The sequence below is a fragment of the Tympanuchus pallidicinctus genome, unplaced genomic scaffold, assembly GCF_026119805.1.
Source record: "Tympanuchus pallidicinctus isolate F22 unplaced genomic scaffold, pur_lepc_1.0 scaffold14, whole genome shotgun sequence".
NCBI lineage: Eukaryota > Metazoa > Chordata > Aves > Galliformes > Phasianidae > Tympanuchus > Tympanuchus pallidicinctus.
Genome location: NW_026294659.1, coordinates 1848310 through 1860403, shown reverse-complemented (window position 1 = coordinate 1860403; position 12094 = coordinate 1848310). Strand labels below are relative to the sequence as shown.

The following is a 12094-nucleotide window of genomic DNA, read 5'->3' as shown; positions in this document are numbered from 1 at the left end:
AGAATTCGCTGCACCTTGTTTCCTGATCTGTCCATTTGAAGACAAGTCGATTCATCCTTTATCAGCACAGGGGTCTGCATGTCTGTATCTGAGCAAGATAACCTGCTATTTGTCATATTTGATGGAGAGAAATACATTTTTAGAACATGAACACTTGAAGTACCCACATAGAACAGGCCAAATGGAAATCATGCCTAAAAAGCAGCACTCAACTGAAAATAATATGGAGGCTAGAGTAACTGGCTCAGATGGGGACATAAATATCTGATTGGGTGTATCTCAGTGCTGTTTTTTCATGTCCCATGAATCCCCTTATAAATAGTCATGTATTTACACTTCTGGGAAGACAGACCAAGTGGAATCTGGAAATCGCTTTTATCACTCATATTTCATGATCTTTTTAAATAAAAATGAGAAAGCTTAATTTTATTTTTCTTTTAAACAGAAATTCCTGACCTCGCTGTCTATTACTCCACTGTAGCACCAGGTAAGATTCATACATCACCACTGACACTCTTCTGTGTTTCTTAGAATTACTTGTGCTTGCCTAGACACCCACACATGGGAAAGTTTGGTTATTGTATCAGAACAGTGATGTGAAGAGTCACAAAGATATAAGAAATTTTCAGGACCTATGTGTTCTATTAAAAAAAAACGTCATCGTGCTTTTAAGCAGATTGGAGCAATCTGAACCCAGACATGATGTTCTCAGGGCAAATCCAGTTGTAGGGGTGTGCTGAGTTAAGCTGGAGTGTATTTACACTGAGACAGTGTAAATGATAGAATAGTTGACGTGCATCCATACCAACTAGCATAATTTGACTGTATGAAGATGGCCTGCAAGAGGTTTGCAGCTATGTTATCTGATGATCTTTGGAGTCTGGAAGCAGTAGCAATTTTTGATTGCTCTTTTACCTCCAAGTACCTTAATTATTTTGTGCATTTTGGTGGCTTGTAGAGATCCTAAGCAAGATCCTCAGCAACACAAGTGGTTGTAAACAAAATCGAGTTGACCTTGCTGCTTGTTTTTTGTGGTGCTTGTTTTATGTGTTGGGTTTTTATAAATGTTACTGTCCTTCATGTAATGAATTTTGTCAAATTTAGTGATTTGTGAATATTTTATTTCTTTGTGCATTTTTTAATAAAAGTGTTGATACATTTTTCATTACTGCTTCTCTGGCAGCTCCCAGCACAAAATGGAAGGCAAATTTATATTGTTAATAATTTTTTTTCAAATGTTTTGAATATTACATGCTGCTCGCAATCCATACTTTCTGATTGCTGATTGTTGATGGTGATAAAAATGATGAAAATTAAGTTAAAATAAGCAAGTATTTGGGCCACAAGAATGGTAAAAGGAAAAGGGAAAGAAAATTTTTTCATCTCATTTGCAACTAGATAATGATAACAGCAGAGAAAACAGCATTTGTTTTTTGCTTATGAAGCCAGTCTATATTCTTAATCTAAAATACTGTACTTACATCTGGAAAGTTGCAATGAGAGTTTAGAACTTGACTATTTTGGTTGTATTCATTAGAAAGAATTGCTAAAATTAATTTTGGAAAATAACCACACAATAGAAAATTATTAAAAAGCAGACGTGCATTCCTACTAGAATACAGTCTTACCTATATATTAGTAACTTAATTATGTTGCATATTGTCATGTGTACAACTGTGTATGGTCACCAAACTGACTTAAAAAGACAAACAACGAAACAACAGCAAAAACAAACAAACAAACAAACAAAAAACAAAAACCCAACAACCAGAGACTACTTGTACATAGATCTGGAGAAACAGTTGCAAAAAATTACTCAGAATTAATTAATGAAAGCCAGCGTGTCTCACTATGAATACTGGGTCTCAGATAATGTCATGGTGAGTGCCCAAGAGAAGTGTAGCCAAGGTAGTGTGTGTAATGTAAAGAAGTTTACATTTAAAACAAGAAGCGGGGAAATGATTGCAAAATGTGTTTGTCAGTTTTGGATTTAAGTGCAGCTCTTTTACTCATTAGATTTTTTTCCCTCCAAAATATAGCTGGAGAAACCATTTTATGCAATGTATCATCTGTCTGTAATTATTCAGGTCAGTGATTTTCCTTTCTTTTTATAAAAATCATGCCAAACAGTTTTCTGTGTAATAAGGCAACCTTTAATTGCCATATACAAGCTAACTCTGTGCAGCTTGAAAAAAAAAAAAAAAAAATTAAAATGTGCTCTTTAATTTAAAAATACTATTCAATATGTAGATTTTTGATCCTTATCAAAGTATGTGCAACAGATTATAAGAATTACGGAACTGAGAAAACAATAAAGTAGTATGCTATTAGTGTGTGCCTTATGAAATGTAATTCTGTATCAGGAACAGATGTTGAAATACTGTTTAGAGTTATTACTGTAAAAACTCAAGAAACTCAAAAAATACAGAGAACAGTGAAGTTCTGAGACTGGTATAAGTCTAGTTTATTTACGGAAACAGTGAGAGAAGAGATAGAACTATTGCAAAAACACTGAATGTTCCAAAAAGCTATTTTAAGTGTTCTTATTTCCCTTGCATTCTAACAGAAGAGTGTGTTGTTGTTTTTTTAATTCTCAAGTTATTTTACATCACGAAGTTACATCATGTTAAGTTTTTATTTTCTTATACCTTTTTTTGTTTTGGTTTTAGTGTTCTATGTGGGCAAGGTAGAGCTTCATCCAAAAGAAGAAAGTAACACATCATTAAATATAGAAGTAGTAAGTGTTTTCTCTTGTAAAACTTTTTTAAAAGGAAGGTTGAAATCAGTTTCTTTGTCTGTGCCTAAATTGCATAAGATGCTTAGTATCATAACATGATTCTTATTATAGTATTTATGGGTTAATTTACGTACAGTAATACTCTCTCTTAAAATTTAGACACACAACGCTTGTTTATAAGTGTAAGAAAGTAAACTTACTATAGCAAGGGTCGTTATTCTCTATTTAATCACTGAAAAGAGGGAGGTAAACCTGGGAAGTATGCAGAGCAGTCTAAACAGCCTAGCTACAACTAAATTCCTTGGAGATGAACTGAGGTAATTAAGAAAGCTAGCATCATTAGATATTGACAGTTTGAGCGTAAATTAGGTTAGATTGCACCCTGAAACTAATCCATGTTGAGACACTCTGAAATAGGGCATCTTTCTGGTGGCAGTTAAGACTATTCGGTTGTTGTGGATGGGAAACAAAGGGGCCATGAGCTTGTTAATGGTTCCTTGTACCTTTCTTTTATACATCTGTGTCTACACTCAGTCTATGATTTTACGTGTCAATCTTTGCAAGCCTGATAGTTGTCAGCAGTCACCACAGAGAGCCACTGCAACTCAACTGAGCAGTGAGTTTGGGCAGGGGTAGGCCCCAGTATCTCAAAAGCAAGAGCCACATCTGTTTTGTATTCTGTTTCCGTAGTGATAACATCTCCTGAAACCATCCTGCTGTATTGAACATTATGTCTACAGCTATTAGAAGAAGTAGATTTCTGTCTCTGGAAGCTGTTTTACTTTTTAGCAGAATATTTCTGTGGTAATGTGAATACCGTAACTGTTAGATGATGTTTTCATTAAGATGCTCACTGCTTTAAATGTAGAAATAACAGGTAATGGTGGAAAACAAAGTATAAGAATGCAGGTCTATAAAGGACTTTTAGATCAACCTTTGTACTCTCTCCAGCCTAGAGGCAAGAGCAGACATATGTGTTTCACCTCAGTTCTTGGCTCTAACTCCCAGGATTCTACTGGGAGACTATTTTTGTTACAGCATTTATGTAGCTTGTCCAATTGCTGCACTATCACTTTAGTTGAAAGTTTGTTCAGTTTCTGGTCTAAGATTGCTATTGCAGATTGAGCCAACTTCCTGTTTCTCCAGGGTGATGTGTGGTGAAGTCGCTATCCTCTTTCCTTTATCATTCACAAGTTAAGCCCTTAAATTAGGTGTATTCTAGATGAAGCAATTCCTTAAGTTGTGACAACACAGGCATAATAAATATAAACTGCAGTGTATTTATGGGAAAGGGTGCTGATTTTCTTTGGGCTTTCCAAATGTGTTTCTGTTTAAATGAGTGAGGTGAATGTGAGTTTATTCTAATGCTAAAGTTCACTTATTTTATTTAGCATTGGTATCTTTCTTTCTAACAGATTAATAACAAAACCGTTGACAATCAAGTTTCAGGCTTTATTCCAATTCCAGCCTCAACCTTACAAGAACTGAGGTAAACTTGAAATCTTTGCCATATTTCAAAAACATTAAGACTTTTCATGTAATTAGCAGACTCTTCACTTTGCATTATTCCTGTACTTGATAATTTAGAAATGTCAGGAAATGTGAACTATTTTTCTTTAACACGAAGTTTGTATTGATTAGAACAGTCTTCATGTTGTTTTATGTACCCCTGGAGTTTGTTTAAAGAAATACTACGTTTATTGATTACATTTCAGGTCCTTCAGGTTCACTGGGCTTTAACAAGGCCTGAATGCCTTGTTTATAAGCTGGTGATCTCAGTAATAATAATAACGATAATGATTAAGACGATAATAATAGTAGCGGTACCTGAGAATGTGAACTGTGGATTATTGAGTAGGTCAATTTGACTGTTGCTCTTCATGAATAAATTGTTGTTTAATTTCAGAGATTTAGTCTGTCTCTTTAAGAAATTTTACTAAGAGAACTTTTAGGGTTCTAAGTTTTTCTGATTTATGGAGTTAAATCAATATTTATTTCACTATAACTTTTTCTTTCACAGTCTTTCTAAAATATGCACTTTCCTCTTTCCAGAGGAATCTAAGTCTTTATCTAGGTTGTGTCCCATAGCTGTGATTCTGCTTACCTTTTTGCATGCTTAATATTCATACTGCTTTCCAGAGAATGTCTTTACTGCTATTCCAAAAACTCCCTTTGTAAATCAAGACCATGTTGTGGGCTTTTTTTTTTGTTTTGTTTTGTTTTTTGTTTTTGTTTTTGTTTTGGTTTGGTTTTTTAGAAAGCCATAACTCCTACTGATTTGCTTTCAGTGTAAGTTCAAAATTTTGTTCTAAATGGGCAATTTTGTTCCAAAGGGCAAGTTAGCATTTAGACATCAAGATCTATCTTTTGGTCTTTTAAATAGGTTGTAAGGATGTGGATTGATGTTAAAATCTGTGGTGCCAGTTTTAAATGTAGTTTGCAAAGTGTCTAATAAAAGGCAATTCTTTACTTGTTCAATCCTTTTAAAGTGTTTGTACAATATTAGAACTGTTGTCATTTTTAAAAAAGGTTTTTTTCTTGGTAATTGCTTGTTTATTTCATAATACTGCTATAATTGTCTTTAAAACATAATTAGAAATCCTCCATAATTGTAACTTTTTATGTTACAGAATATCAGAGCTCAACAAAACCTTGCAAGAAATGAGTGAGGTAAGATTACTAATTGTTTTTACTGTTTGGAATACTTTTTTTCAATTTATTTATGATAGTGTCATAAGTCCTATTTTCTCCTGACAAAACAATTTTATTCTATTTTTCCTTGTTGTTATAGTCGTCCGTTTTGGAATGCAGTTCAGAAAACCAGAGGTTTGTTGTTGTTTGTTTTTTTTTTAATTTCATATATTTAGTAGCTACTACATATTTAAGAGCCTGTGATGTATCAAGCATGAATGGCTGTGTAACAAGAGAAAAATTGTCTAGGAAGTCAAGTCTGAGAAACAGGCTGAACAAATATAAGCAGGCTAATGAGGAAAGAAATTCTGATCCCATTAATCTTATTAATGATCTACTTTATTTGTTTACCAAACTGCTTTGCTTTTCATTAATCTTCTTTTGAAACACAGACTTACCTGCCATATTTCTCCTTCATCTTTAAATTAGCTGGGTCACACAGCTTCTTAGTCACTAAGTCTTTTTGAGGAAATTACTTCAAACATCATGGAATCGTTGTTTGGAAAAGATCTCTATAATCATCTGGTTGAACTGTCCACTTAACACCAGCACTATCTGCTAAACCATGACCATGTCCCTCAGTACCACATATATCTGTTTCTTGAACACCTCCAAGCACAGTGACTCTACCACCTCTTTGGGCATCCTGTGCCACTGCCTCACCTCTCTTTCTGTGAAGAAATTTTTCTAATTCCCATCCTGATCTTCCCCTGGCACAACTTGAGGCCGTCACCTCTTGTCCAATCACAGAATCACAGAATTGTAGGGGTTGGAAGGGACCTCCAGAATCATCGAGTCCAACCCCCCTGCCAAAGCAGGTTCCCTACAGCAGGTCGCACAGGTAGGCATCCAGGCAGGTCTTGAACATCTCCAGAGAAGGAGACTCCACCACCTCCCTGGGCAGCCTGTTCCAGTGCTCCGTCACCTCACTGTAAAGAAGTTCTTGTGAACATTTGTGCAGAACTTCCTATGCTGCAGTTTCCAGCCGTTTCCCCTTGTCCTGTCTCCACTCACCACTGAAAACAGTCTGGCCTCGCCATTCTGCCCCCCCCACCTCAGATATTTATAGACCTGGATCAGGTCCCCTCTCAGTCTTCTTTTCTCAAGGCTGAACAGACCCAGTTCACTCAGCCTTTCCTCATAGGAGAGATGCTCCAGGCCCTTCACCATCTTCGTGGCCCTCCGCTGGACTCTTTCCAAGAGATCCTTGTCTTTTTTGTACTGGGGAGCCCAGGACTGGATGCAGTACTCCAGATGAGGCTGGAGCCTGGGAGAAGAGGCTGATCCCTACTTTGTCTCAGCCTCCTTTCAGGTAGTAGTTCTTATCCCAAGCTGTTCTTCGGTTTGGGAAGCCAGTCATGCTCAGGACTGGACAAGCCTGAGAAGAATTTTCAGAGTCTGGAAGGCTTGAAGTATCAGAATGGCAAAGCTGCTCTAGACAGATGATCCTGGAAACCTTAAAATTAGATAATCTCTGTCAACTTTGTTGCTACTCACAGCTAAACAGATGATTCTTTAAACAGATTGGCTTGAAAACAGTATATTCTGAAACAAAATCTGGAACTTCCAATATACTTGAATTTGAGGATTTATCTTAATGCTTTTGGATCAAACAAAAATTGAAATCCCCTACTAAAAGTGGATAGAAAGTCAAATCACACTTTTGTGTCATACACTGACAGTAGCTTGGTATTCATTCCATTTGTTAGCTGGAAAGAAACTTTGCTTCATTTTTGTGTTCCCTTTTTGTTCACCAATGTGTTTCAGCTGCTCAGGAAGAATTCTGATTGTATGTTTGCTCGTTTAGATAGGGATGAAATGTAGTTTTCTGTTTGAGTCATTTAAGCTCACTTTTTTTAAATCTTAAGAGAGAACACTAGGTTTCCATAGGCAAGGATACACTAACAGTCATCTTAGATGTGTTCTGATTCCTCTCTGGAGTTTCTCTACAGTAAGAAAGGAGATTGTTATTATATACTAACTCTTTAATGGCTAACATTGACTAGGAAGGATCACATTTAAGAATCGACAGAGTCTGTAGAGGAATAAGGAAATAAGCTGCTGCAAATGAATGTGTTGCTCTTTGTTTTAACCTGACATAGTGTTCTACATGCTTTGGAAACATCCCCAGATTTGAAAAAGCTTAGGAAAAAAATGCTTTTTCTGATTTGTTATTTGTCATTAGATTCATGTATTGCAATGACATAATTATTTCTTGAATCTAAGGCTTTTTCTTCTCATTATAGTACACACTGCAATTTCATAATAAAGCTGGATAAGAAAGGGAATATAAGCAGTTTAGAAGAGAAAGAAGAAATAGACAAAATTCGTGAGTTATGCTTTAAAACAGTCTCACAGATTAACTGTCCTGTTTTTAGTTGACTACTAAGTACCTAAAAAAAAAAAAAAAAACCTCTTAATTTTACATAAAAATAATTTTTTAAATAATGTAAATGCATAAAAAAATGCAGACTTTCTGATTTTTGGGGGGAAGGAGTGGGAAATATGTATATGAAAGCTTTGGGTTTTTTTTTTTTTACATATAAAGTTGCTGACTACGTTAAAGCATTTTGGATTTTGAAAGTATTGTCTGTAACATTACTGGAAAACACAAATGCATTTCTCAAAGTTTATAATGTAGCTCAGTTTTCTTAGTTGTATTTTGATAGTATGGAGTGGCTCATGCTTTTTTCTCTCTGTTTCAAAGCATACAGCTTTGCATACTGGTTTCTCTAAAAAGAGAAGTCTGAACTTCTGAAGCATTGAGCAAAAACCTCAAAACTGATTATTCAAAATGCACTATTGTTTAAAAAAAAAAAAAAAAAAAAAAAAAAAGCTGTAAAATGTACTCTTGTTTGAATAACCTGTTTAATGGTATAAGCAGTTTTTATGCTTCATGGCAAACTATGTTAATGCTTCCTTGTCATTTCAGAACAGTGCTGCTGTTCATCACTGAGGTATTGTTCCTTGACTGCTGAAGAATTAAAAATGTAGTAAGTATAAATACAAACAGATTGGCATGCTGATTCCCTTATCTTTGTAATGGATAAATAGAATGAACTTTCATGTTGCAATATAATAGCTAGGAAAGGATTCCACGAGCACAAGCTGACAGACATCTTCCTGTATAGTTCCATTCTCTTTCCTTCCTGTCCCTCTTTCTCCTCTCTTTCTTTTTTCTTTTTTCTTTTCCCTGTGGTGCCAGAAGCTTTTGAGTTCAGAGTTATGTCACCTCCAAAGAAGACAAAATGAAAGGGTATCATGTGGACTTCATAGTTAACAGCTATAGCAAAATAGAATGCATGAAGCCGCAAAATGTTACATAAGTACTATTTGTCACTAGGGCATGAGAAATGACCTGATGAATTTCAAAATATGCATATTACTAATATGCCCACATGATTCATATATATTCTTCTATTATAGCTAATTTTCTTTAAAATATAAATAATTTTAAATTTAACATGTATTTATGTGCTTTTTTTTTTTAACAGTACTATAGAATTGCCGCCTCATCCCATATGGATTCCGTCTTCTCATTCTCCTCCTCATAAAAAGAGTGCTTTCTCTTCCCTCAAATCTAGTGCTTTTCTTTCCCCCACTGTGGTTTCTGCAAAACGAACACCCCCAATTAGACCACTGATCCCCCCATTCACAGAAAATTCATTTTCTGAAACCCTCTCCACATCTTCCACTGCAAATCCTCTCTCTGAAACTTTTACCACTACAACTTCTTTGTCTGCCACTACTGATACCACTACATATTCCTCTACTGAGTCTTTTGCTCAGCAAATCGTGGCTACTTTTCCCTCCATAGCTTTTAATAAATCTGTCACTACAGTTCTCTCTTCCATACCTGCAACAAAATCTATTTCTAATGTTGCTCTCTCAATTAAATCTGATGCTACATATATTAGCAAGCCTATCACAATAATTTCTCCTGCTGTAAATTTCACTAAATCTTCTGCAGTTTCCCCTTCTTTGCTTCCTCCCAAACCTCCAATAGCAATTCCACCTTTTGAAACTACCACCAGCTCTTTTGCACAGATTCCTCTTTCTACAGATTCAACCCAACCTATTTCTGATAACAGAAACATTACTACAGCACCTGTTCTTCCCCTTACTCCTTTTTCAATAACCCCTACTGTTAGTCCTGTCAAACATTCTGTCTCAGCATCTCATCCTCATTCTACTGCTGGTGGCCATGGTAGCCTGCCTAACGGAAGCACAGGTAAACATGACAAATAAAAAATATCTTTTAATTTGAAATCCATATACTGAATTTGCTTTCAGTTTTTTTAAACAAGATTTTGGTTGTGTCTTAGCTATCATCTTCTAATTACCATGACAAGCCTGACACAACTTTCAAAATCTCTGTACTCATTTTAGAACATGTTCTGATGCCTCTGGCTATGATGAGTGGTACCTCACGCTACAATATTTTGTTAACTATAGTAGTTAGGTTTTCTGGTTTTCTCCTGATTTCCTTCTTCTTGCAGGCACCCAGTAGCTAAAAATTCTAAATAATAGATTGTTTAGCATCACTTACGGTGATTTTATAATCAGTATAAAGTATGGTCAATGGTGACTATTTGAAACCTTGCTGTATATTTTCCTAAGGCTCTTAAGTATTGCTATCTGCAAACTAGCTGTTAGGGAAAAAAAAAGGCTGTGTTTCATGTAACATGCTTGTATCTGTGGTAAGCTTTTTTATTCAAGAAAACTGTTGTAATTTTTCTGCTTACTTCATTTGTTAAGTACAATACTTACAAAAATGAACAACTTTTCTGTTGTCACAGGAAAGATACTGTCAGCTACCACATACACAACTTCCATATATACCACCATTAATGTTACCACAGCTGAGCAAATTGTATCCAAAATAGAAAAAGATTTAGCAGCTGGAAAAGTAGAGTCAAAAGATGTAGAACGGATGGTGAATGAGGTTAGCAGTGTTCTCACAGCTTCTCAACAACTACCACCCCAAATTTCTAACAGGTAGGTCCATCTGGCAGTAGATTAAAGGTGTGTTGTATTGACTGCTTCATAAGTTACCCTCAGCATGTTTCATTTTTTAATAATCTTAATCAAAGAGAATGTTTCTTGTTCTTTAACTTACTTAGACAGAAAAGGACTATTATTATATTCTTACTTGCTGTATTGTAATATAATGCTATGAAAAAACATTTTTGTGTTCAAACCACAATAAGTGAGAAGAGTAAGTTGCATTTTACATTGTTTTTGGATTGCTGCTCCATAATCACAACTTTGTGCTTGGTAATACTAAGCATCTCTTTTTCTTAACAGAATTATAAAAGTAGTGGATTATATTGGCTTAAAACTGAACTTTTCAACAATGTCTGCTGATTTTTCCTCCCCATCCTTGGCTCTGGCAGTTGTCAAAACCGATAGCATCCGTTCCAACCAAATGTCTTTTGCTGTCCAGGATTCATCTGATCTCCAGGTAGGACAATGATAATTCTAAACTTCATGAAATTTCCTAAGTTCATGTTTAAAGTGTTTGTGTTATAATATTTATCTTCTTTATATTTATAACATGACTTTTATTTTGCATTTATGTCACAAGTTCAGGATCTTTTATTCAGGTTATTTTCAGAGAAAAAAAGACTTCGCTTTTTGAAATCTTTCAGAATTTTTTTTTAATGTTCTGTTATGGGCTAAATAAGCAACTGAGTTAGCAGAAACTGGCATTTGGCTAATGAGCTGTTAGAGGGCACAATGAGAATACCAAAGTGCTTGGAATGTGTCACAAGAACCCAGAATCATGAGTCATTTAATCACCTACCCTGTCTGTACTTGTCAAGGGGTGTTGTCACATATGTGAGAAGATTAATTGCAGGAAATTGTCAGTGCCAGGAAACAACTTACTACACTGCTTGAGTAATGACATTCATACAGTTGTCACTCATGAGTAGTTGGTCTTGCCAAGAAAAAAAGTGCTTAGAAAGTTTGGATATGCTTTCTCTCACTCAAAAGCTTCTGTTCAGGTTAAGGAAGTTCTGATTTGGACAGTACAACCCATGGAGGCTTAAGTGATGAAGGATGGAAAGTTGTGGACAAATACTGGTACACTGTGTCCTCTCAGAGAATGAAATAGCTTAAGTTAGCATAAGCCATTAGTAGTACTGAAACTGTTCTTTGGTACTGAAGTTGCACTACTTTCAGGCCTGCAGATGCTTTTTATTCCTTTGAGCAGAAGAGAAGGGAGAGAATAGCAGTGTATTCCTGGCAGTGGTTTGAGAGATGCTTATTTCAGAGTTCTAAACTGGATATAAGGCATAATTTAATTTTGCTTTAGTGACAGAAATGAGGCATAATTCTTGCATTTATTTTTCAGATCTCTCTTGGCCCTAATGCAGTCCATGACTTAAATAATCTTGGATCAATTACACTTCCTTCATCACTGCTCACCAACTTACCTCCTGAAGAGCTGGACTTGGCTTCTAGAATTATTTTCAATTTCTTTAAAAAGACTAGTGTGTTCCAGGTACCTTTTTGATCCTCTGTTCATAAGAGTTTAAATTCAATGCTAGAGCAAAAATAAAATCTGAACTGACTTGTTTTTTGGCCATAAAATATTTCTTTAAATTTCCTTATTTGAAAAGAAATTATTTTTGTCCAATACTCACTTCACATAATACCTGA

The 12094-nt window shown here is 35.3% G+C and overlaps 1 protein-coding gene across 4 annotated transcripts in view; it reads left to right on the top strand.

Annotated features, from left to right (window-relative positions):
* ADGRG2 (adhesion G protein-coupled receptor G2) overlaps positions 1 to 12094 on the top strand; it is a 92016-nt gene that overhangs the window by 67149 nt on the left and 12773 nt on the right. For 3 of the 4 annotated variants that reach the window (XM_052673974.1, XM_052673972.1, XM_052673973.1), the window contains exons 7-18: positions 446 to 487; positions 2040 to 2087; positions 2670 to 2737; positions 4153 to 4226; positions 5368 to 5407; positions 5529 to 5563; positions 7675 to 7757; positions 8361 to 8421; positions 8923 to 9659; positions 10228 to 10426; positions 10736 to 10892; positions 11787 to 11936. In XM_052673974.1, the coding sequence (XP_052529934.1) occupies positions 446 to 487; positions 2040 to 2087; positions 2670 to 2737; positions 4153 to 4226; positions 5368 to 5407; positions 5529 to 5563; positions 7675 to 7757; positions 8361 to 8421; positions 8923 to 9659; positions 10228 to 10426; positions 10736 to 10892; positions 11787 to 11936 (1694 nt within the window). The remainder of the gene's footprint in view (positions 1 to 445; positions 488 to 2039; positions 2088 to 2669; positions 2738 to 4152; positions 4227 to 5367; positions 5408 to 5528; positions 5564 to 7674; positions 7758 to 8360; positions 8422 to 8922; positions 9660 to 10227; positions 10427 to 10735; positions 10893 to 11786; positions 11937 to 12094) is intronic. The other variant, XM_052673975.1, reaches the window with a different exon arrangement.